This window comes from Entelurus aequoreus, linkage group LG15, assembly GCF_033978785.1.
Source record: "Entelurus aequoreus isolate RoL-2023_Sb linkage group LG15, RoL_Eaeq_v1.1, whole genome shotgun sequence".
Lineage (NCBI taxonomy): Eukaryota > Metazoa > Chordata > Actinopteri > Syngnathiformes > Syngnathidae > Entelurus > Entelurus aequoreus.
Window position 1 is genome coordinate 20,497,724 of NC_084745.1, and position 26,911 is coordinate 20,524,634.

The following is a 26,911-nucleotide window of genomic DNA, read 5'->3' on the forward strand; positions in this document are numbered from 1 at the left end:
ATTCACCAGATGGCAGTAAAGTGTTGTGGCAACTTTGAGTAGAGTGGCGCTTTCCATCATTTTCAGCAGACCGCATTGTTCATTGATATTATGCTAGACCCACTTGACGTCCATTGCACCGGTCGCCCTAGAGGGGTGGGTCGCCCACATCTGCGGACCTCTCCAAGGTTTTTCATTGTCATCACACTGGGTTGAGTTTTTCCTTGCCCTGATGTGGGATCTGAACCGAGGATGTCGTTGTGGCTTGTGCAGCCCTTTGAGACACTTGTGATTTAGGGCTATATAAATAAACATTGATTGATTGATAGATTGCAAAAATGAATAACCACCCACCCCCGTCTTCCTCTCATGCGAGATCCACCCAGGGATCCCTTCCCTACTGTATCAGAAGTGGAAAAAGTTGACCACCCCGGCTGAAACAGATTGGGGATTTTGTCTACGCAACTCTCCTCCCAGAGGAGAGGAGTTCAATGTCTGAAGATTTGACTGCGAGATTTACAGTGGAACACCCCAGCAGGAGTGCATGTTTTGACAAATGATCCTCCTTTGGTGTTCCGCGGTTCAGGAGTGGAAGTTGGCTTACACAAAGAAATAATAGCCTCCTGTTAGCTTTGTGTACACATTTTGAAATACATCCACACCATACAGCAATGAAGGTGAAATGATAATTTGCTTGTTTGTGTTGTTTTCATAAGACATATCCCTTGGAAACGGTGTTTTGTCGCTCTTGAAAAAAGCCCGGTAATTGGACACGCGCGCTCCTCCAGCAGATATGCTCGCGCACCCCGCAGCTCCTTTGTGTTGCGGCATCATGTGGTCCGTTAACACCCCTGATCGTCTCCAGCCAGGCCTGAATGTCACCTGGCTGGAGACGTCGTTTCCCTGTTTTGTAAGGGCCCCTTTCCCGTGTTACGGGATCCATTCCGTGTAAATGTACCGCCCGAGGGGGAAAATCCGGCGCTGCCCTCTTCATGTTTAAGGGCTCATCACCTCCGCCGGGCGCCTCTCGCAGCTGCCCGCAGAGCCAGAGGCCTCCTCGGAAAGTCTCAAATTTTATTTCCCCCTCCCAAGACAAATGTCAAGGATCCAAGTTTAGTGGCGGTGGCAGAGGCGGCCCACCTGTCTGCCGCCAGTGGCAGCCAGATAAATGCAACAGCGCGGCTGGTTAGCACCGGAGGCGGCGAGTCGGAGTGCAGTGCGAGGCTCGTGCAGTGATAGCCACGGAGGGATTTTAATCATCTCCGCTCCCTGGGAATGACACAGGCGCCGCACGGGGTAACAAAGATAGAGCGCAAAGGAAGGGAAGGCGGGTGGGAGTTGCGGCACCCGGCAGACAAACAACAGCTAGCTTCACCCGGTGGATTTGTGACAAGTACCGTTTTTTCCCGGACTACGTATAAGCCGCACCCGCTAAATTTCACAAGAAAAACATTTTTGTTCCATATATTAGCCGCACTGGACTATAAGCCGCAGATGAATACAGTCGTGGTCAAAAGTTTACATACACTTGTAAAGAACATAATGTCATGGCTGTCTTGAATTTCCAATAATTTCTACAACTCTTATTTTTTTGTGATAGAGTGATTGGAGCACATACTTGTTGGTCACAAAAAAAACATTCATGAAGTTTGGTTCTTTTATGAATTTATTATGGGTCTACTGAAAATGTGACCAAATCTGCTGGGTCAAAAGTATACATACAGCAATGTTAATATTTGGTTACATGTCCCTTGGCAAGTTTCACTGCAATAAGGCGCTTTTGGTAGCCATCCACAAGCTTCTGGTTGAATTTTTGACCACTCCTCTTGACAAATTTGGTGCAGTTCAGCTAAATTTGTTGGTTTTACACCATGCCTACCGTCAATCATGGTGGTGGTAGTATTATGCTCTGGGCCTGTTTTGCTGCCAATGAAACTGGTGCTTTACAGAGAGTAAATGGGACAATGAAAAAGGAGGGTTACCTCCAAATTCTTCAGGACAACCTAAAATCATCAGCCCGGAGGTTGGGTCTTGGGCGCAGTTGGGTGCTCCAAAGGGACAATGTCCCCAAACACACATCAAATGTGGTAAAGGAATTGCTAAATCAGCCTAGAATTAAGGTTTTAGAATGGCCTTCCCAAAGTCCTGACTTAAACGTATGGACAATGCTGAAGAAACAAGTCCAGGTCAGAAAACCAACAATTTTAGCTGAACTGCACCAATTTTGTCAAAAGGAGTGGTCAAAAATTCAACCAGAAGCTTGTGGATGGCTACCAAAAGCGCCTTATTGCAGTGAAACTTGCCAAGGGACATGCAACCAAATATTAACATTGCTGTATGTATACTTTATTATTGGAAACTCAAGACAGCCATGATATTATGTTCTTTACAAGTGTATGTAAACTTTTGACCACGACTGTACGTCATGAAATTAGTTATTTACGCAAAAATATTTTGTAACTGTTTATTTACAAACTTTAATTTAATTAGTTTCCAAGCAGTTAACACGGCAGTAAAACGGCTGATAAAACAAAACCGTAGTTTTGTTTTAACTATTAAATGAACCTAAAATATGACTTATTTTATCTTTGTGGAAAATATTGGACACAATGTGTTGTCAAGCTTATGAGATGTGATGCAAGTGTAAGCCACTGTCACACTATTGTTCATTTTTTAAATGTTTTTATTTGTTATAAATGGCTGTGATGATAATGTCAATGAGGGATTTATAATCACTGCTATGTTGGAATTCTTAATAATATTAATACTGTTGTTGGCATTATTAATTTTTGTTTGACTACTTTTGGATTGTTTTGTGTCATGTTTTTTGTCCTCTCAATTGCTCTGTTGATTGCTATTCTGAATGTTGCTGGGCCGGGTTTTGGAATTACAATTGTATTATTATGGTATTATTGTGTATTATTTTGTTGGATTGATTAATAAAAAAACAAAACAGAAGTGATCGTCATGGACCCACTAGCTGCGGAAGCTAGTTCTCTAACCAGCTAAAAAGGCTCAATAACTCCACGGTGACGTCTTGGCGAGTTTACTGCGAAATGTGTGAAACTGAAACAATACAAAAAAAATGCCGTTGTAAAAGTATGCATGTATTTTCCGCCGGCTGGCTCTCCGCAGTGGTTTCTTGCTCGAATGCACCATCGTGAGTAGCGACCGGACTGCTGTTTGCTAAATTCAACTGCATTGGCGTTGTTTTCGTCACCTCTATGCACCAATACTCATGACGAAGAACACATAACTTAGTTCATCCAGAATATTGTCATTTTCGGATTGGTCAAGTATTCACGCCACACAGCTCCGACAAAATTTAGCACGTTAACGCTCGACCAAACTCCCCCGCAAAAAATCTACAATGAGTAAAAACTTCATTATAACCTAGACTTTTAAAGTATAAGTTGTATATTTATCTGTGAGTATGCGAAATATCTTTTATATCGATACATTCATGCACTTCAAGCTGACTTCCTCTTCCTGGTCACAAGTCGAGTCCGACCTGTCTTATTTACTCAGATTTTCCGTCACAATTTCATGAATTTGATCAATTAAATGTACACCTTAACTGTGAAAACTATTTTTTTGTTTTTTGTTCAGCAAGCTTTACATCAGGGGTGTAAAACGTAAGGCCCGCGAACAGGTTTTATCCGGCCCGCGGGATGAGTTGGCTAAGTATAAAAATGAGCCGACATTTTTGAATGAAAGAAACCGCTGTTCTAAATGTGTCCACTAGATGTCACAGTAGCAATTATTTGTATCTTTGTAGATGATGTTACAAATGTAAAAAAAACAAAAAAAACACGTTAGTGCACCGGTCGAGAAATTTGAGCAATTTACATAAATATCATCCTGTTGATTTTGATAATATTTTTTTCTCTTGATAGATTGAAAATGAACACCAATGAGTTGACTGATGAACATTATCACATCACTTATTTAGAAAGTATAAATAACGACAAATAAAGGTAGAATATTATTAACCGCAACATGTAAGTGTAAAAAAAACCCAACAACATTAGGATTTGTACATTTTCAGAACGTCCTTGTTCTATTTTTAAACAAAGAAAACGATCTGAAATTGCCTTTATTTTTAAGTTATCGTGCCGTGATTTCACCAGTTCGGCCCACTTGGGAGTAGATTTTTCTCCATGTGGCCCCTGATCTAAAATGAGTTTTGACACCCCTGCTTTATATTGATCCCATCCATCCATTTTCTACCGTTTGTCCCTTATGGGGTCGCCGACCTTTTTAAACTGGAGTAAATATTAAGAAATTTAAGAAAAGAAAAAAAAAGGGTCACACCTAAAATGTTGAACCCCGTTGACTTTGTATTACAGAGGTTGACCATAAATTAGTGCATTTTCACTGGGTTAAAAAACTCCTAACTTTCTTAATATTTATCACAGGAAAATGATACTTATATTACTGAAATCGTCCTGACAAGACCTGTCTGATAATGCCGGTTTCATTTAAAATATTACATATTTTTATTTGTCCACACATACCTACATTGTAAGGTGATAATACTAACGTAGACACTTGTCAACGTGTTAGCATATTGGCTAATGCTAACGACGCTAGCTTTATTACATTGCGATAGCACTTACAAATAAGTAGAAAAACACTTCCACATACACCTCACATGAGACGGTTTACAGCCGGGAGGTAGCAGTATGGGGCAGTACAAGTACCTGGGAGTCCACTTGAACAGCAGACTGGACTGGAAGGACAACTGCAAAGCTGTATACAAGAAGGGCATGAGCAGACTCTTTTTCCTGAGGAAGCTTTAATGTGTGCAGCAAGCTGTTGGAGATCTTTTTTTCAGTGTGTTGTGGCGAGTGCCCTGTACTTTGCAGTGGTTTGTTGGGGGAGCAGCACCAGCAAAAGGGACTTAAACCGGATTGATAAACTGATCCGGAAAGCCGAAAAGTGTTCGATTCAAGAACTCCTTCATTCCGCACTCCATCAAGCTGTATATTCACTCGCCATACAGCACTAGATGATATCTGTCTATTACCTGACCGCTTCTATGTTAGCTAGCTCTCTTTGTTTATAATGTATATTTTCTGCCCGATCTACTCTCAATTTCATGCTGCCCTTTTTTATTTTATTTGTATACATTTTTTGCTGCAGTTGTTACATATACTGTAATACTGTACATGGTAATTGGGATTTGTTATATATTGTATATATTATATAAACATATAATATAATATATCAGTATATGTTATATACTGTATATACACTACCGTTCAAAAGTTTGGGGTCACATTGAAATGTATTTTTTTTTTAAGGAAAAGCACTGTACTTTTCAATGAAGATAACTTTAAACTAGTCTTAACTTTAAAGAAATACACTCTATACATTGCTAATGTGGTAAATGACTATTTTAGCTGCAAATGTCTGGTTTTTGGTGCAATATCTACATAGGTGTATAGATGCCCATTTCCAGTAACTATCACTCCAGTGTTCTAATGGTACAATGTGTTTGCTCATTGGCTCAGAAGGCTAATTGGTGATTAGAAAACCCTTGTGCAATCATGTTCACACATCTGAAAACAGTTTAGCTCGTTACAGAAGCTACAAAACTGACCTTCCTTTGAGCAGATTGAGTTTCTGGAGCATCACATTTGTGGGGTCAATTAAACGCTCAAAATGGCCAGAAAAAGAGAACTTTCATCTGAAACTCGACAGTCTATTCTTGTTCTTAGAAATGAAGGCTATTCCACAAAATTGTTTGGGTGACCCCAAACTTTTGAACGGTAGTGTATATATATAAATATTACATATATGTTATATTTTATATTGCTACTATGGTACATTTGTAGTCTACTTAATACCTGCATTATCCTTTCCATCCATTGTGTGGAACAATTTCCCTTGTGGATCAATAAAGTTTGTCTAAGTCTAAGTCTTACAAACGTTGCTTGGAGTGATAAATGAAGAATCCTTTCGAGCAAAAATGCTATGGGCGCTTATTTACGGTTCACGGCATTAAAACAGGGAGTACATTTTCAAATCGCAATACCTGCAGTGAGTGAACTTGTCCAAAAGATGGCGCCATAGCAATAAATGATAACACTATTTTAGTCCTCTGCTTGGGTTTAATGCGAACTATTGAACACAAAACAAAATGGACATTAGCGGGAAAAAAACAATCATAAATTAGCCGCTCCGTGTTATAAGCCACAGGGTTCAAAATCCAGGAAAAAAGTAGCAGTTTCTACTTCTGTCCAGGCGGGTGTAAGGAGATGTTTTTATTTTAGTATTATTATGAGGATTCATGGCAGCATTCAACACGCCGAGATCATGTTATACGCTCTGCTTCTTCCTACTCCTTTTCAGACCTTCTCCCCATTAGTGAGGAGAGTCATTTATCTCCCTGCAGGCTGCACACCGCCCGCTCGCGCCCGTCATCCAGTGCAGGTGTTATTAGAATCCAACACCTCAACTTCCTCAGAGTCTAGCCGGGGGAAAAAGTTTTTCAAGCGCGCATTAAGGGGCGCCAGGTTTTGTGATGCAAGGCAGTAAACAGGGTTCAGCAGGCGCCCAAACAATAGTGCTGCTCTTTAATTGGCTTGCAAGGTGGAGGAAGCGTTGCACACAACTCGTGGATGGAGGAGGTGCACAAAAAGAGGCCTCGTTTCTTTTCATTAAGGCATCACAAAATGGACACAAAGGCAACAACCCGATGTCTGTTTATTTTAGGACGCACCACACAAACAGCAAATGTTTGTGTCCCTTGTAAAGGCGCTTATTGGAATGGGTTTATTTTTAAATGTAGTCGCAATTGATCTATCAAGGGCATCGATTAGTCCTTCCTAATTTTCTCTCGGATTCAGCTAATGGCTGTTTCCTTTAGCAGAGATTTTCAGCAAAAAGATTTTCTAAAGATACTCAGATCCATCCACCCTGAGACAGATGAAAATAACGCTAAATGTGCCTAAACGTAACAGTATAACTAAAATTCCTTTTACTTTCATATTTAATTTACTTCATAATATTAAATTCACTTATATCTGAAATATATATATATATATGTATATATATATATATATATGTGTCTATATATGTGTATGTGTGTATGTAAATATATATATGTATAAATATATGTATATGCGTATGTATATATATATATATATATATATATATATATGTGTGTGTGTATGTATATGTATATATACATATATGTATGTATATATATACATATATGTATATATATATATATATATATATATATATATATATATATATATATATATATATATATATATATATATATATATATATATATATATATATATATATGTGTATATGTATATATATATATATACATGTGTCTATATATGTGTATGTGTGTATATAAATATATATATATGTATATATATATATGTATGTATATGTGTATGTATATATATATATATATATATATATATATATATATATATATATATATTTATATATATGTATATATATATATATATATATATATATATATATATATATATATATATATATATGTGTGTGTGTATGTATATGTATATATATACATATATGTATGTAAATATATATACATATATGTATGTATATATGTGTCTATATATGTGTATGTGTGTATATATATATATATATATATATATATATATATATATATATATATATATATATATATATATATATATATGTATATGTGTATGTGTCTATATATGTGTATGTGTGTATATAAATATATATGTATATGTATATATATATGTATATGCATATGTGTATATATATATATATATATATATATATATATATATATATATATATATATATATATATATATATATATATATATATATATATATATATATATATATATATATATATACACACGTGCGTGTTTACATTACAGTTGAGTGCATTAATAACATAACATGTTGATTGTTACACTAACTGCTTTAGTAAGATGGGAGGAGGCAGACAGTGAACATATTTTTAATTTTTAGTCTTGTCAAGACTCCTTCTCATACTCTGGCTTCACATCAAAAGCGCTTTGTGTCACATCCGCTACAGTAACACAATGAAACAGGTAGTTCATTACGATCATGCTTTGACTGTCAAAGGTGTTTTAATGTAATCTGTGATATTTCTACCTACATGAATGTTAGTACATCAGTTGAGGGATATTGTCAAGCAGCAAAAAAAAATATGATTAACTTGTACATTATGTAATGTACATAATATCAGAAGCATGTATTCAGGTAGAAATATCACACATTACATTACCTAATGTGTGAAATATATTGAATATCTTAAAATGTGTTTTGTGGCAATCCCAACTTTGACCACAGTGTCAGTTGCTGTATAGAGTGGCACTTTCCATAATTTCCAGCAGACTGCATTATAAAATCCACTGCAATTTAACTATCTATTTAGCTGTTTATTTATTCACTGCAACCTAACTGTCTATGTATTTTCTACCACTTAAAGGCTCATTTATCTACTACCATTTCACTCTTTATTCATCTTTCACTGCCATATAACTGTTATCAATTCATTGCCATATACAATAACTGCTGATTTGCCTTAACCCAAAATGCTGCTGTATAGGATTGTTTAACAAAGTTGTGTTGTGTTGTAAATACAGTGACAATAAAGGTATCCATCCATCCATCCATCCATCCATCCAGGAATAGGGCCATATGAATCCCTTCCCTTCTGTAGTGGTACCTCTGCTTCTGTAACGCAGGTCGTAACTCAAAATACGAGCTGTTTAAAACCAAAAACAAAAGTTTAGTTCTGAAATATTCTATGAAAAACAATACAATAGAATATCGTACAAACACGTAGAGTAGTTTTATTTAGTAATAATAATGTACCGCATGTACCTATTTATATATTCTTCAAGCTGCTTCTCCGTCTACCACACCTTTCAGCAGCTTTTCCATATTTTCATGGATAAATGTCCACCACTTAAATATATTTTTAATGTCTTTTGCTGACGTTATTGACTCATTGTTCTTCTGTGGGGCACACATTAGCAGCGCTTTGCGCCAACTGCTTCAACAAGTTAGCTAGCTAAACACTCGGTCATGTGTTCAGTGATTTATTTCTTTAATTCAATGGATATCATCTACTTTTTCTTCTCAGCACGGTCCTTCACACCTACTTTCTTCCTTCCCATGCTTGGAAAAGCACAGTTATGTCGATTTCTAGCTTTGGGCTAATGCTATCGAGTAAGACCAGATGTTTTGGGCGGGGACATTTGCTATGCCAACTAACAGCGGTGATGCTTGTAACTCCTATTTTTGCTCGCAACTTAACAATTCGCCGAGTGACAACACTTATCTCAAAACACTCTTAAGTTAGGGCACTCTTAAGTTGAGGTACCAATGTACTATTATCTAAAATCAGTCTTCTGGTGTAAAGTTAGCAAAGCTAAATATTTTTTATATCATTCTGTTTTGAGGTTTATAAATGGATTGTGTTTATATACACTATATTGCCAAAAATATTTGGCCACCTGCGTTGACTCACATATGAACTTGAAGTGCCATCCCATTCCTAACCCATAGGGTTCAATATGATGCCGGTCCACCCTTTGCAGCTATTACAGCTTCAACTCTTCTGAGAAGGCTGTCCACAAGGTTGCGAAGTGTGTTTATAGGAATCTTCCACCATTCTTCCAAAAGCCCATTGGTGAGGTAACACACTGATGTTGGTTGAGAAGATCTGGCTCTCAGTCGCTGTTCTAATTCATCCCAAAGTGGTCTATTGGGTTCAGGTCAGGACTCTGTGCAGGCCAGTCAAGTTCATCCACACCAGACTCTGACATCCATGTCTTTATGGACCTTGCTTTGTGCACTGGTGCACAGTCATGTTGGAAGAGGAAGGGGCACGCTCCAAACTGTTCCCACAAGGTTGGGAGCATGGAATTGTTCAAAATGTTTTGGTATCCTGGAGCATTCAAAGTTCCTTTCACTGGAACTAAGGGGCCAAGCCCAACTCCTGAAAAACAACCCCACACCATAATTCCTCCTCCACCTCCACCTCTGTCAGTTTACATGGCCTACCACTTGGTGGCTGAGTTGCTGTTGTTCCCAAACTCTTCCATTTTCTCATAATAAAGCCGACAGTTGATATTTAGGAGCGAGGAAACTTCACGACTGGATTTTTTGCACAGGTGGCATCCTATGACAGTTCCACGCTGGAAATCACTGCGCTCCTAGGAGAGAGCGGCCCATTCTTTCACAAATGTTTGTAGAAACAGTCTCCATGCCTAAGTGCTTGATTTTATACACCTGTGGCCGGGCCAGATGATTAGAACACCTGAATCTGATCATTTGGATGGGTGGCCAAATACTGGCAATATAGTGTGTATATATACACATATGTTTAGGATGCAACTTTTACTAAACTGCTTCTTTACGACAGTGATCCCCACCAGCAAAAAGCCGTAACATAAACAGAGTATCCGATGGTACATTAAATACGCGATAACAGGTTTTCCGTCGCATCTCTCAAAGATTAAGAGAGCAACGTGCAAGCTTCTGATCTGCTTGATCAAGCAGCGACGGAACCAAAGCAAGTCAAATTGACAAAGAATGACTAATCTTCCATATATTCACAAGGAATCTTTAATAAGTGCCTTTTAATGAATGAGTGGCGTTCTGCGCAAAGTCATTAACTTTGAAAGCAACAGTGATTGCTTTTGAAGGATTAGCACAGTTTTCTTTGCATTTTAAATGTGCGCAGTTAATATATCTGGAGTTATTGTCTTTGGCGCCGAGAGATAAAGTTGAGATTGCAAAAAGAAAAAAGATTGTTAATGAAAAGAGTGCGTTTGGTGTGTTGGACGTGCCTATGAGAAGGAGCGTCGGTGGCAAATATCAGACATCTGACGCCACTGTCTGATCCTCGCCTGATCCAAATCGCTCATGACGGCTTGGACGGACCGAAAATGCTGCGCCTGGCAGCCAAAATATCTTCTTGCTTGTGCTCGTGTCTCCACGTTAACCCCGTCATGTGTTGCTCTGCACAGAAATGTGTTGTGACAGCACGCAGACCAGCTACATTGCATGGTGGACGCTAAAGTAACCACATGTCCTCACTCTTTTTGTTATAAAAAAACACTAATTTTCACTTTTTCCTTGTCACAATTGAGACACTATATTGCCAAATGTATTTGGCCACCCATCCAAATGATCAGAATCAGGTGTCCTGATCATCTGGCCCGGTACAGGTGTATAAAATCAAGCACTTAGGCATGGAGACTGTTTCTACAAACATTTGTGAAAGATTGGGCCGCTCTCAGTGATTTCCAGCGTGGAACTGTCATAGGATGCCACCTGTGCAACAAATCCAGTCGTGAAATTTCCTCGCTCCTAAATATCAACATTTGGCTTTATTATGAGAAAATGGAAGAGTTTGGGAACAACAGCAACTCAGCCACCAAGTGGTAGGCCACGTAAACTGACAGAGGTGGAGGAGGAAATATGGTGTAGGATTGTTTTTCAGGAGTTGGGCTTGGCCCCTTAGTTCCACTGAAAGGAACTTTGAATGCTCCAGGATACCAAAACATTTTGGACAATTCCATGCTCCCAATCTTGTGGGAACAGTTTGGAGTGGGCCCCTTTCTCTTCCAACATGACTGTGCACAAAGCAAGGTCCATAAAGACATGGATGTCAGAGTCTGGTGTGGATGGACTTGACTGGCCTGCACAGAGTCCTGACCTGAACCCGATAATACACCTTTGGGATTAATTAGAACGGAGACTGAGAGCCAGGCCTTCTCGACCAACATCAGTGTGTGACCTCACCAATGCGCTTTTGGAAGAATGGTGGAAAATTCCTATGAACACACTCCGCAACCTTGTGGACAGCCTTCCCAGAAGAGTTGAAGCTGTAATAGCTGCAAAAGGTGGACCGACATCATATTGAACCCTATGGCTTAGGAATGGGATGGCACTTCAAGTTCATATGTGAGTCAAGGCAGGTGGCCAAATACTTTTGGCAATATAGTGTATTTGTAGGCGGTTTGTTTTAACTCTAATACTCACGTTGTACCACTCAGAATGTGTATCGACTCATCTCGTTCTTTTTGTACGACATTCCTATGGCCAACATTACTCAAAGACCCAGGAGTGAGTTCTTAGCCTTTGCATCTGTCCCCTTTAGGTGTCATCAGAACTGCTTTGCCCAACATGGACCGAGAGACCAGGGACCAGTATGTGCTCGTCATCCAGGCCAAAGACATGGTCGGCCAGATGGGCGGACTCTCGGGGACCACGTCCGTCACCGTCACGCTCACTGACGTCAACGACAACCCGCCTCGCTTCCCTCACAGTGAGTAGCTTTCTGGATAATCATGACAGGAAATAACTTTAAAGGAGCTGTTTGCAACTTTCCAGTGTGTTTTAAGCATTATATACCGCCAAAAAACAAGTATCGGATGATATCGACTTGCATGTAAAATGTCCGATACAGGCAGTCCTGCAGCGTGGTTACTCGTGCAAAACCGGACAGCCAGTTAACATCTAAATATCCTCCACTGAGCACACACGGTTGGGCTTTTCTTCTATTTTAATCAAGTCATTTACAAAAGGTAAACATGCTAGACCAGGGGTCGGCAACCCAAAATGTAGAAAGAGCCATATTGGACCCAAAATACACAAAAAAAAAATCTGTCTGGAGCCGCAAAAAATTAAAAGGCTTATACAAGTGTTATAATGAAGGCAACACATGATGTACGTGTCTATATTAGCCTACTATCAAAGGCTGACGCAAATCTTCGTTGGCAGAAATGTTGTATTTTAATTTGTATTCTACACATTTTTGCAACATTGGAAATCATTAGTAAAAATGGAGGCTTCTCACAGGATGAGATGACTCCTGGAAATTACTGGCTCAGAATGGCCAAAAGTATAGATGTGTGTGTCCAAGATAAAGGAAACGGTAGGCTGTCTTATTCTAATGGATTTATTACAATCTTTGCAAGCTGGTTAACAATTGCTGTGGTCTGGAACAACATGGCACACATACAACTATCAGAAATGCAGCTAATATTACATACCGATAATGTGTCATGAGACATGCAAATATAAATTAAATACACAGAGGACATAAGTAAAGGAAATTAAATGAGCTCAAATATACCTACTATTGACCAAATATGCCTGATAAGCACTTCAGCAAATGAATAAAGTCAACAAAGCTCACTTTTGTGCATTCACGCGCAGCATAAAACGTTTGGTGGACAAAATGAGACAAAGAAGGAGTGGCATAAAACACATCCTTCTGGGGCAGCATTGGAGAAAGTTGTACATGTAAACAAACTACGATGAGTTCAAGGATCGCTGAAATTAGTAGGACAAAACGGTGCTTGCCAAATACTCTCATCAGTGAAGCATGTTTAATATAAACAGTGGGATTTTTAACAATTAGAATGATTTGTGTCATGTTTGATCTCCTACAGAAAATATATTAAAACACATTTTTTTATTTTTTTTTCATCTTTTTCCATTTTCACGCATCTCTGAACGAGGTCCAGGGAGCCACTAGGGCGGCGCTAAAGAGCCGCGGGTTGCTGACCCCCGAGCTAGATAATTGCTGGGATGTTACTGGGGTCACGTCTGGCTCGCGTTCCGCCCAATGAATACTGGTGGGGGTCAAGCTAGCTCTGTTTTCAATGGGTACTAGGCACCATTTTGCCTTTGTCGAAGAGAAAATGCCCTATGATTGTGTTGTTTTCGGCTGTTCAAACGTTTCTTCAGAGTTCCTCGAGAGGTAATCAAAAAGGGCGGAAGAGTGCAAGATTTGTGGAAATGACGACAAGAAAAGCAGCTCACACTCCAGTCCAAGGGAGCAGAGTCGAAGAATGCATGAGTTTGCAGTGATCACTTTGTTAAAGGTTACCTTCTACCATCCTAGTCACGTCTGTTGTGTCCTTGGGCAAGACACTTCATCCTTGCTCCTGATGGGTGCTGGTTAGCGCCTTCCATGGCAGCTCCCGCCATCAGTGTGTGAATGTGTGTGTGAATGGGTGATTGTGGAAATACTTTCAAAGCGCTTTTGAGTACCTTGAAGGTAGAAAAGCGCTATACAAGTATAACCCATTTATCATTTAAACCGTAACTAAAAAGAGAATATTATAAAATAAACAAATTGTTAAGTCTAGTTCATTTTATTCCGGACATGCATACCAGGTTACATGCAAACTAAGGCTAACGGTTTTACATCTCAACATGTCGGAAAAGGAGTAGGAAGTAGCAGATGTTATTTAATCCCACCCCTTCTCCACATCACAACAATCATCGGAACACATATACTTCTTTGTTCACTCCTTGTGTTCAGTAAACAACACTACAAAATAAAAAAAATAACAAAAGTATGTAATATGATTTATGCTGTGATTGTATCGAATTATTATCACTAGTGGCCAATACTCAAAGCTCCAATATCGTATTGGAAGTGAAAAAGTTGTATCGAGACAAATTGATAATTGTAAAAAATATACACACATTTAGAGAGAGAAAAAAAAAAAAAAGAATATATATATATATATATATATATATATATATATATATATATATATATATATATATATATATATATATATATATAGCTCTGTATATATGTATATAATTCTATAAAGCATTAATGGTAACATATGCTAGCCTAACATGTGCTAGCCGGTGGGGATCTTGTCATATTTTTTGGTCATAAAAATGTAACTGTAAAGAAGTTGCAGACAGTCCCTTTAAGGGCCATTTAGTGTCATGATTGTGGACTTTCCCATCCTCAATGAATGCATCACACTTGAAGTAAGAGCAGTGTTTAATGTTATGAAAACAAACCCCCCATCAATACACTTCTGGAGCCTAGCAGTCAATGAAAGATGAATTTCACATCACCATCATGTTTACACAATGGTGCCACTTTTGGCTCGCCGACTTGTTTCGTTTGGCCCGCCGCCAAAGGGTGGCTTGCTAAATTGAATGTACATATTCAGAGACTTCAAATATGTTTTTATTGTCATTTTCTTCCATACTATTGATACTGACCTTTTTTAAGTTCATACATTCATTGATGGCAATGGTAACTGTTCATGAAACATGACAATCTCCACTATCTTGTGTATGGCAATATTGTGCCAAACCCCTCACTCATGATGCTACTGTACACCAAGATCATTGTTTGGCCCGAGGCCCACTCACTACGTTTCAATGCACTAAATTAGTCTGATTTCTCAAATAGTTCATTTTTTTGTGTTTTCACACCTACGTGTGAAGTCCAAGAGTCCACGCACACTCTTTAATTCGACTATTCGGGGCGCCTATTTCATTTTAGCACGGATAACTGAATGACTTTTCCGGTTGACGTATGACGTCACACTGGCCATTGCGGTCCCTTACAACTTGTTTTAACTGATGTCTGCTGTAATATTGGCACCGATTACAAATAGTACATCTCTAATGGCTATGCTGATGTTAAATAGCAGACGGCATCAAGAAATGATCTTGAAATGGCCATATATACATACATGTACATATACATTCACTGTACAAACATACATATACATATACTGTACATATACATTAATTGTACAAACATACATATACACATACTGTATATATACATTCACTGTACAAACATACATATATACATACTGTACATATACATTTATTGTACACACATACATATACACATACTGTACATATACAAACACATATGCATACATACACTCATGCATATAATCACGTTTCATCAAACATATATTAGCGTTGATGCCCTGGGGGAAACTGGGTAACACATGGCACACTGACAAAGCTTGACCTATTGTTACTATAACAATCTACAAGGTTACTACTGTTCGTTTCTCCTTCTTCCCCTCCCTTTATCTGCTTTCTTTTGTATTTCAAGTTATTATTACATATATGTATTGTTGCATTTGAACAACTGTATTGTTGATAATAGAGGTAATTATTGTTATTATTCATTATCAGTAGCGCTATTTCTATTGGTATTTGTATTGCTCCATTTGTAGTGTAATAATGTTCATTGTCATTTCTGTGTTATTAGTATTTATTTCACTAACTGCTTTTTTACTATCACTTTTACCATCATAATTGTACATATCCTATTCGCTGATGTTGTTCTGTTGTTGTTGTTATTATTGTTGTGTTTGTTGTTGTTGTCTCTCTGTCTTATCCCCGCAATTTCCCCCTCTGTCTTCCTTTTTTTCTCTTTCTATCCCCTCCTGCTCCAGCCCGGCTGCACCGAATAATAATATAAATCCATTTAATAAAGTCAAATACAAATAAGGCAACAAGAGAAGTATCCCACACTTCTCTTTTGTAAAGTAAATCTGTACAGCCGATATGGGCATCTACATCAACTATATGATTTGCCTGAGTAGCTGGACAGGACAAAAAAATAAAATACATGTTCTTGGATTGCGCTGCGGACATGACGCTACTACCAAGAATGTATCGGGGCGAATGCAAAGAAAGGCGGCGGAAGAGTTTTTTCAAAGGAAGTTTCCGAAGAAAATCATGGAAGCAAAACTTTTGAATGTCTCAAAGTTCATTCAAAAGGCTCTGTGGATTGTTGGAAATAATTTTGAATCCAAAGGAAAAGACAGTTTGTCCCTCGAATGATATTCAGATGAAGGTTGCACAAATGCAGCGTGAAGAGGTTTGTGTATGCTTTATTATTCGCCTTTAACATACCTGCTTATTTGACTTTCATCTCCTTCGTATTTTGTTCAGGATTCCCAATTAAGTTGGCATTTTACATTTCCTCCGCTACTTTCTAAAATATCAATGAATCAACCAAAGTTTATTTATATAGCACTTAATCACTAGTGTCTCAAAGGGCTGCACAAGCCACGGCGACATCCCACATCAGGGCAAGAAAAAACTCAACCCAATTGGATACAATGAGAAACCTTGGAGGGGACCGCAGATGTGGGGACCCCCCCCTGGGCGACCGGTGCAATGGACGTCGAGTGGATCTAGTTAATAGTGTAAGATTCCAGTCCATAGTGGGGCCAGCAGGAGATCATCTTGAGTGGAGAAAGGTCAGTAGCGCAGAGACGTCCTCAACTGATGCACAGATGAGTGGTCCACCCCAGGTCCCGACTTTGAACAGCTAGCGCTTAATCTGTGGTCAACTAATAACCTCTCCACGCAGGAGAGGGGGGCAGAGCAGAAACAAGATGGCAGATCAACTGGTCTAAAAGGGGGGTCTATTTGAAGGCTAGCGTATACAAATGAGTTTTAAGATGGGACTTAAATGCTTTTACTGAGGTAGCATCTCTAACTGTTACAGGGAGGGCATTCCAGAGTACTGGAGCCCGAATAGAAAACGCTCTATAGCCCGCAGACTTTTTTGGGGCTCTGGGAATCACTAATAAGCCAGAGTTTTTAAAACGCAGATTTCTTGCTGGGACATAGGTACAATACAATCAGCAAGATAGGATGGAGCTAGACCGTTTAGGGACACAAAAAACATTTAAATGCAGTAAAACAAATCAATAGATATATATATATATATATTTTAGAGACAAGGTCATTGTCCAATCTACATATTTAGCCGTGACACATGTGCACAAAATTCTTCAAAAAACATGTCAAGCTACACGAATATGTTTAAAATACAAATGTACTTTTTTCATGTCCTGTGTTATTTTTACGTCACGAGCTGCTTGTTGACAAACAAGAGTGATACGCGCTTTCACGTATATAAAAGTCCAAAAAAACGACTAGATTTGTCAGCAGTCGCTTTTTTGCATATTAGAATCTGCAGGCGTCTGAATACTTGCGACAATGCTGATCTCCTCTGCTATGTCTTTTTATGCTCTGGCAGACTAGGTGGGTATGAGATAGGACTGTCCCGCAGACTTCTTGCCGGGACATAAGGTACAATACAATCAGCAAGATAGGATGTAGCTAGATCGTTTAGGGACACAAAATACATTCAAAGGCAGTAAAACAAGAGACGTAATGTAATAATTTTCTTTTTTCCTACCATCGATTCACTTAAAAATCTTATGTTCTTTTAATTTGTGAGGCAAATAAACAGTCTCCTCTTTATTACAATAGTTGTTATGTATTTATTTAATGGTATCTGCTAGGGGTGTGGGAAAAAAAAATATTCAAATTTGAATTGCGATTCTCACGTTGTGCGATTCAGAATCGATTCTCATTTTTTAAAAATCTATTTTTTTATTTATCTATTTAAATTATTATTTATTTTTTTCTTCTTTAATTAATGAATCCAACAAAACAATACACAGCAATACCATAACAATGCAATCCAATTCCAAAACCAAACCCGACCCAGCAACACTCAGAACTGCAATAAACAGAGCAATTGAGAGGAGACACAAACACGACACAGAACAAACCAAAAGTAGTGAAACAAAAATGAATATTATCAACAACAGTATCAATAGTAGTTACAATTTCAACATAGCAGTGATTAAAAGTCCCTCATTGACATTATCATTAGACATTTATAAAAATAAAAAAAAGAACAATAGTGTCACAGTGGCTTACACTTGCGTCGCAACTCATAAGCTTGACAACACACTGTGTCCAATATTTTCACACAGATAAAATAAGTCATATTTTTGGTTCATTTAATAGTTAAAACAAATTTACATTATTGCAATCAGTTGATAAAACATTGTCCTTTACAATTTTAAAAGCTTTTTACAAAAATCTACTACTCTGCTTGCATGTCAGCAGACTGGGGTGGATCCTGCTGAAATCCAATGTATTGCATGAATAGAGAATCCTTTTGAATCGGGAAAAAATCGTTTTTGAATCGAGAATCATGTTGAATTGAAAATAAAATCTATTTTGAATCGAATCGTGACCCCAATAATCGATATTGAATCGAATCGTGGGACACCCAAAGATTCACAGCCCTAGTATCTGCTTTCGGGTTGTAGCCTGCGCATTGAGACTAAAACGAAGGGTCCTCTCCGGCCGCACACACACCCTCGAGAGATCTGGTTTCCAATCCAGTTGTGTTAGTCCGACTTTTCAAAAACCGAACACGGAGGTGTTTCCATGGGTTGTAGGTTTTCCGGTATTAGTATAGTACCGCGATACTAATGAATCATATCCAGTACTATCCGTTCTGCAGAGACTCCTCCCTCTCCCACCAAGGACTGTTTTCACTGCTGGACTCTAGAAAGAGGTTCCGCAGCCTCCGAAGCAGAACCTCCAGGTTCTGTAACAGCTTCTTCCCTCAGGCCGTGAAACTCTTGAACGCATCATAATAATCTCCTCAATTCCCCCCAAAAATGGATTAAATCGCCGGAATATAAAGACAATATAACATACATTCATAAACCTGTATGCATATGTAAAAGTGCAATATATTTATCTGTACAGTAATCTATTTATTTATATCTGCACCTTATTGCTTTTTTATCCTGTACTACCATGCGCTAATGCAACGAAATGTTGTTCTTATCTGTACTGTAAAGTTCAAATTTGAATGACAATAAAAAAGGAAGTCTACGTCTAAGTCTACTATATCGCCTTTGAAAAGTACCGGTCCGCCACCCCTTAAGGACAAACTTGCAATAAAAATAATGTTTAATGTACCGTTTTTTTGTTAAAATAAAGCCAATAATGCCATTTTTTGTGGTGCCCTTTATTTAGAAAACTAACGAAAAGTACCGAAAAATATCGAAATAATTTTGGTACCGGTACCAAAATATTGGTATCAGGACAACACTAGTTGTAGGAGGCTTAGTTAGAGCCGAGCTATTTGATAAATCTGACTAATTTAGTGCATGGACACACGACACATTTTCACTTTGTCCCTTGAAGGCAACATCTTTGGGTTCACCGTATCGACAAAAGCCAATCTTATTTTTCTTTTTAAAAAAATGATAAAAAATCTAATAAACAATATTTTGTTTTGTTTTTCCACTCAGTAAATTCCAGTTTGAAATAATGTGCAATAAATCGGCAAAAAAGTACACTCCAGATAACCTCAGTAGAGATACATTTATTCAAAAGCTCTTTCCGACACTTCAGAGTGGTTGAACGGCCACTTTGCATAATTACTGCTTTGGTTTTGGGATTTTTTCAAGTGCCGCATACAACTGACTACCCATAAATGCATTTGGCTTTATAAAACCCATTGTCTGAAAAATTGATACGTGCGGCATCATTCAATTTCAACTCACTCAGACACCAAAGTTATTTTGGTGAAAACGGCTCTCTTTTGCTTTAGAGACAAATAACATGTTGTAGGAGCAAACGGACCAGCATTGACAGGTTAGGAGGAGCAAAAATACAACAAATATTCAACACATTTTCACAAAAAGTTTGTTGAAGGGTGACGGAACACCATAAATGTCCAAAGAGACATGTCATAATTTGTTGACCAGGGTATCCGCGGGCTCTTAAAAAGTCTAAAAAAGTCTTAAATCCAATCATTTTAATTTAAGGCCTCAAAATGTCTACAATTCTCCTAAAATCTCATAAAAGGTCTTAAGTACAATTTTGAAAGGTCCTAAAAATGTATTGACGTTACTTTTATTGAAAACATGCATAAACTTCAATCTTGCTTTTTAAATGTTTGGATTTTTGAGGACGCTAAAACGTAGCTACAAAACGGAACTAAAAGAGGCTACCTGTGCTGACGCGTCAGAATTTAATGAGCACCACCAGTTAGTGTGCTGTGCGCGCAGTGTTGTGTTGTTACAGCTAAGCATAGCAGCGGAGAAAACTTAACGGAAGCCCACAGCAAAGCCAAACGACTTGCATAAAATGGGTAAGTAAAAGTTCAACGATTTAGTTAATGTTGTTTACTTGAGTCATATTGCCATCATAGTGCAGTCTACACGTATATCTTATGTGTGACTGCCATCATATTGCAGTCTACACGTATCTCTTGTGTGACTGCCATCTGCTGGTCACACTTACCATTACACCATGTACCAAATAAAATTGCTTCGAGGTCAAAACCAGAATTATACCGTACATTAAGCGCACCGGGTTATAAGGCGCACTGTCGAGTTTTGAGAAAATGAAAGGGTTTTAAGTGTGCCTACATCGATTTTAGAATCAACCGCAATTCTTAATCGATTAAAAAAATTGTTTTTTTATTATTATTATTATTTTAAATCTGTCCTGTCCAGCCACTGAGGAAAATGGCAAAAGGCAGCTGGTCTTAAGGCTGTAAGAAAACACTGAAACCGATGTGCTATAAGCAGGCTCTGAAAGTTCTGGACAGGACATATTTAGTTATGACCGCTGTAATTTATTGGAAAAATATCAACTACTGAACTGGGAAAATTTGGTAAAATTTCATGATGCTAATCTGGTTTTTAAAATCTTAAACAACCTGATAGTTCCCTTCAGGAAAGGTGCTTTCAGGCCTTCTAAGTAAGGGCAGTCCAGTTTCGCAACATATCCCTTCTCATGTACGCTATGTCGATACATTAAGGCAATTCAAAAATAGGTTAAAATCATGGCTACTTCAGAATCAGACTTGTAAACATCGTCATTAGAGTATCCATCCATTTTCTACTGCTTGTCCCTCTTGGGATTATGGGGGGGGTGCTGGATATGTGTGAAATATTAATCAGTTGTTCTACTATTTTAGGCAGGCCCCCTAATGATTGTTGTTTTAATTATATATTGTTTGCTCCTGGCGATCCGCATCTTGCCCAGGGACGATGGTTGGAATCTAGCTTCGTAGCTAAAACGTGCACAATTACAGCAATCTCGATCAATGTGCTTTGTCCCTGTTCAAATAAACTTAATAAAATCAAATGAAATGAAATCATATTGTTGATGTCAAAGGTACGGCCCGGGGGTCGGATGAGTTTGGTAAGTTTAAAAATGAGCCGGAATGTTTTAATGAAATAAAATGCTGTTCTAAATGTGTCCACTAGATGTCGCAATATAAAGTATTTGTATCTTTGTAGATGTATGCTACATATGCTAGTGCACCAGTCGAGGAAAATCAGCAAACTACATAAATAACATCCTGTAATTTGATTTTTTTTAAATTTTTTATCTTGATTGAAAATTAACACCAATGAGTTGACTGATGAACATTATCACATAATTTATTCAGAAAGTATAAATAATGACAAATAAAAGTAGATTTCCATTAACCACAACATGTACATGTAAAAAAACAACAACATTATGATTTGTGCATTTTCAGAATGTGCTTGTTCTATTTTTAAACAAAGAAAACAATCTGAAGTTGTCTTTATTTTTAAGTTATCGTGCCGTGATTTTACCAGTCCGGCCCGCTTGGGAGTAGATTTTTCTCCATGGGGCCCCCCATCTAAAATGAGTTAGACACCCTTGATGTAGATGATCATATCTGCTGTCCAGATTTACATTAGACAAGAGAAGTGTGGGCTACTTCTCTTGTTGCCTTATTTGTATTTGACTTTATTGAATGTTTGGGTAGAATTCTGTTAAACAAAACCAGTTTTCTTTTAAGTAATACACACATCTATGACAGCTGTTCATCTATTTTATGAAAGATTGGGGTTAATCATAGAGCTGGCATCCAATATGATATAAAAAAAAAAATCATTTTGAATCGAGAATCCATTCTGAATGGAATCGTTATCCCAAAGAATCGAATCGTGTGGTGCCCAAAGGTTCACAGCCCTGCTCACATTACCTAGGTATATACTTACATTGATGGCAGTTTTTTGGATATGTTTTATGGTGACTTATAGGCGGAATAGAGTGACTCCCTTTGGCTCTATTGTTAGCTGACTTTTGCTAGAAGTTATTGACGAGTTAGAATGCATGAAAAAAAAAACAACAACATGAGTGTGCTTGTCTCGCATAAGTTAAAGTTGAAGTGAAGTGAATTATATTTATATAGTGCTTTTCTCTAGTGACTCAAAGCGCTTTACATAGTGAAACCCAATATTATAGTTACATTTAAACCAGTGTAGGTGGCACTGGGAGCAGGCGGGTAAAGTGTCTTGCCCAAGGACACAACGGCAGTGACTAGGATGGCGGAAGCGGGAATCGAACCTGTAACCCTCAAGTTGCTGGCACGGCCACTCTACCAACCGAGCTATACCGCCCCTATAAAGTCCCAACGATAGTCACACACACACACTAGGTGTGGTGAAATTATCCTCTGCATTTGACCCATCCCCATGTTCACCCCCTGGGAGGTGAAGGGAGCAGTGAGCAGCAGCGGTGGCCACGCTCGGGAATCATTTGTTGATTTAACCCCCAATTCCAACCCTTGATGCTGAGTGCCAAGCAAGGAGGCAATTGGTCCCATTTTTATAGTCTTTGGTATGACTCGGCCGGGGTTTGAACTCACTGCCTTCCAGTCTCAGGGCAGACACTAACTACAAGGCCAAGGATTGTAAATGAAAAATCCAAAAAAAGTGCAGTTCTCTTTGAATTTAAATAGTTTGGACATCATTTAAAAATGTCTCTTAAAGGCCTACTGAAATGAGATTTTCTTATTTAAACAGGGATAGCAGATCCATTCTATGTGTCATACTTGATCATTTCGCGATATTGCCATATTTTTGCTGAAAGGATTTAGTAGAGAACATCGACGATAAAGTTCGCAACTTTTGGTCGCTGATAAAAAAGCCTTGCCTGTACCGGAAGTAGCGTGACGTCACAGGTTGTGGAGCTCCTCACATCTGCACATTGTTTACAATCATGGCCACAAGCAGCGAAAACGATTCGGACCGAGAAAGCGACGATTTCCCCATTAATTTGAGCGAAGATGAAAGATTCGTGGATGAGGAAAGTGAGAGTGAAGGACTAGAGGGCAGTGGAAGCGATTGAGATAGGGAAGATGCTGTGAGAGGCGGGTGGGATCTTATATTCAGCTGGGAATGACTAAAACAGTAAATAAACACAAGACATATACAGTATATACTCTATTAGCCACAACACAACCAGGCTTATATTTAATATGCCACAAATTAATCCCACATAACAAACACATCCCCCCTCCCGTCCATATAACCCGCCAATACAAATCAAACACCCGCACAACACACTCAATCCCACAGCCCAAAGTTCCGTTCACCTCCGCAAAGTTAATACAGCACATCAATTTCCCCAAAGTTACGTACATGACATGCACATAGCGGCACGCATGTACGGGCAAGCGATCAAATGTTTGGAAGCCGCAGCTGCGTACTCACAGTAGCGCGTATCCAACTCAAAGTCCTCCTGGTAAGAGTCTCTCTTGTCCCATCTCCACAAGCATGCGTAACCAACTCAAAGTCCTCCTGGTAAGAGTCTATGTTCTATGACGTAGCCGCTACGTGTTTGTGTTGCTGCAGCCGGCCGCTAATACACCACTTCCCACCTACAGCTTTCTTCTTGGCTATCTCCATTGTTCATTAAACAAATTGCAAAAGATTCACCAACACAGATGTCCAGAATACTGTGGAATTTTGCGATGAAAACTGACGACTTAATAGCTGGCCACAATGGTGTCCCAAAATGTCCACTACAATCCGTGACGTCATGCGCAAACATCATACCGAGACGTTTTCAGCAGGATATTTCGCGGGAAATTTAAAATTGCACTTTACTAATCTAACCCGGCCGTATTGGCATGTGTTGCAATGTTAAGATTTCATCATTGATATATAAACTATCAGACTGCGTGGTCGGTAGTAGTGGGTTTCAGTAGGCCTTTAAAGTTGTAAGTCAGGTTTTCGTGAGTAATCCGTTCCAAAAAGTCAGAAAGTATTTTTTTATATGCAATGTTTGTCTGTTTGATAGCCAAGACTGTATACAGAAAACACATTTTTGAGAATTGATTGATTGAAAAAGTGTAAGAGAACGGCGGTAGGACTATGTGTTCCGTCATTGTAGCCAACATGGTAAGGTCATGTATTTTCTCTGCAATACAATCATAAATGGTGCAATCAATTCATTAGACGGACATAAAAAGGAAGTCCGTGTTCTACCTTTACTTAAAAAATATCCTTCCTGCAAGGTGTGCATCTCCCTGCTTTATACCTCATCAGAGCCACAGAACGCTTTGGCGTGGGATAACCAGGATCAATGTGACTATATTTTTTGTAAGCCGCCTATTTTCTGTCCTGCTAATGGCTTCCGAGCTCAGCTTTAGGATTCAAAGGCTTCTCATGATAATCCAAAGGCAATCAGTTCACCGCCAATAGCCCCACCGCCCTCTGGCTTCGTGCGCCTGCCGCTCGCCGTCTCACCGCCATGCAGCCGAGTCAATTTGTGGGCTCCCGGAGCGAGAGGTTGAAGTTTGCACAACAAGTCATCAATGGCGGTTAAAACCCGCCGTTGCTGTCTCTCCGGGAAGATAAACTTACAGGGAAGTCCCTGGTTCTCCTGCCGCAGCCTTCGCAGGGTCAGGGGTTGCGATCAATGAGGCCATTAGGGGAGCTGATCAGAGTCCAGGACTGGTCCTTGGAGGGGACCAGCACGGGGGAAGGGAAAAGGTGAAAGCGCAAATTGGACAAGCCATTTTTTTTTTCCCTTCGTCTTTTAAAGAGCTTCCCATTCCACGCTAAATTAAAAAGCCATTCTAAAGATTACATGGCAGCAAACAATGTCGGGCAGATTAGCATTTAGACGGACACTTTGGGAGGGGGCACTGTCACGAACACAGAAAGGTCTCGTAATAAGCTCTGTCATGGCGATTGGGTAGATTATGATTATGAATATGATTCCCGTCTCTATTCTTGCAATAGTTCTTTAAATCGGGACAATAAGCTCAAGAGAACACAATGGAGAGTTGTGGAGTAATAGAATCTTAGAATGAACGTTTTTTCTTGACAAGGGTAACCGTTGGATCGGAATGGACCAAAGAGCACAAAAGCATGTCAGTGTGCAGCCAGAACACTGCCAGTAAGATTTGGTATCGGGAAAAAAAAAAAAAGACATTGTAAAAAAAGTTGTAATGGCACCAAAACTATTTTTGGCCACAAATAAATACAAATATTGAAAAAATACAATATTTTTGGTGGATGTTTTCCAAGCAAATATTCATATTTGTGTACACTTGTAGTGCTTTTGTGTGTTTCAAAGATTTTTATGATCGCTTCTCTTTTTCACGATGTTGTTTCTTTTTTTGGTTACTCATGTCACACCAAGCTATACATGTCTGCTGTTAAGTGGTAAATGGGTTATACTTGTATAGCGCTTTTCTACCTTCAAGGTACTCAAAGCGCTTCGACAGTATTTCCACATTCACCCATTCACACACACATTCACACACTGATGGCCGAAGCTGCCATGCAAGGCGCTAACCAGGACCCATCAGGAGAAAAGGGTGAAGTGTCTTGCTCAAGGACACAACGGACGTGACTAGGTTGGTAGAAGCTGGGGATCGAACCATGAACCCACAGGTTGTTGGCACAGCTACTCTGCCAACTGTGCCACGCCGTCCCCGAATTACGTTGAATGTTTGAAATGAATAAATGCAGCTACACTTACATTTTAAAGTCGCTCTTTTTTCTCCACGGGGAAATGTAACAAAGTATTGTTCCATACGGAGTTTCGCCAAATATCACGGATATATCAAGACATACATGGATTTTTAAAAATACATAATCAATTTCTGTACCGCTTATACTACATCCTTAAAGTATGTCTAGGTTAACACGAAGATATCATATACCGTATTTTTCGGAGTATAAGTCGCTCCGGAGTATAAGTCGCTCCGGAGTATAAGTCGCACCGGCCGAAAATGCATAATAAAGAAGGAAAAAAAGATATATAAGTCGCACTGGAGTATAAGTCGCATTTTTTGGGGAAATTTATTCGATAAATCCCAACACCAAGAATAGACATTTGAAAGGCAATTTAAAATAAATAAAGAATAGTGAACAACAGGCTGAATAATTGTACTTTATATGACTCATAAATAACCAACTGAGAACGTGCCTGGTATGTTA

General features: G+C 38.8%; 1 protein-coding gene across 1 annotated transcript in view; it reads left to right on the forward strand.

Annotated features, from left to right (window-relative positions):
• The window catches only part of LOC133630555 (cadherin-22-like), a 313,236-nt gene that overhangs the window by 203,617 nt on the left and 82,708 nt on the right, over positions 1 to 26,911 (forward strand). Inside the window, exon 5 of the mRNA XM_062022171.1 lies at positions 12,154 to 12,321. Coding sequence (XP_061878155.1) covers positions 12,154 to 12,321 — 168 coding nt within the window. The remainder of the gene's footprint in view (positions 1 to 12,153; positions 12,322 to 26,911) is intronic.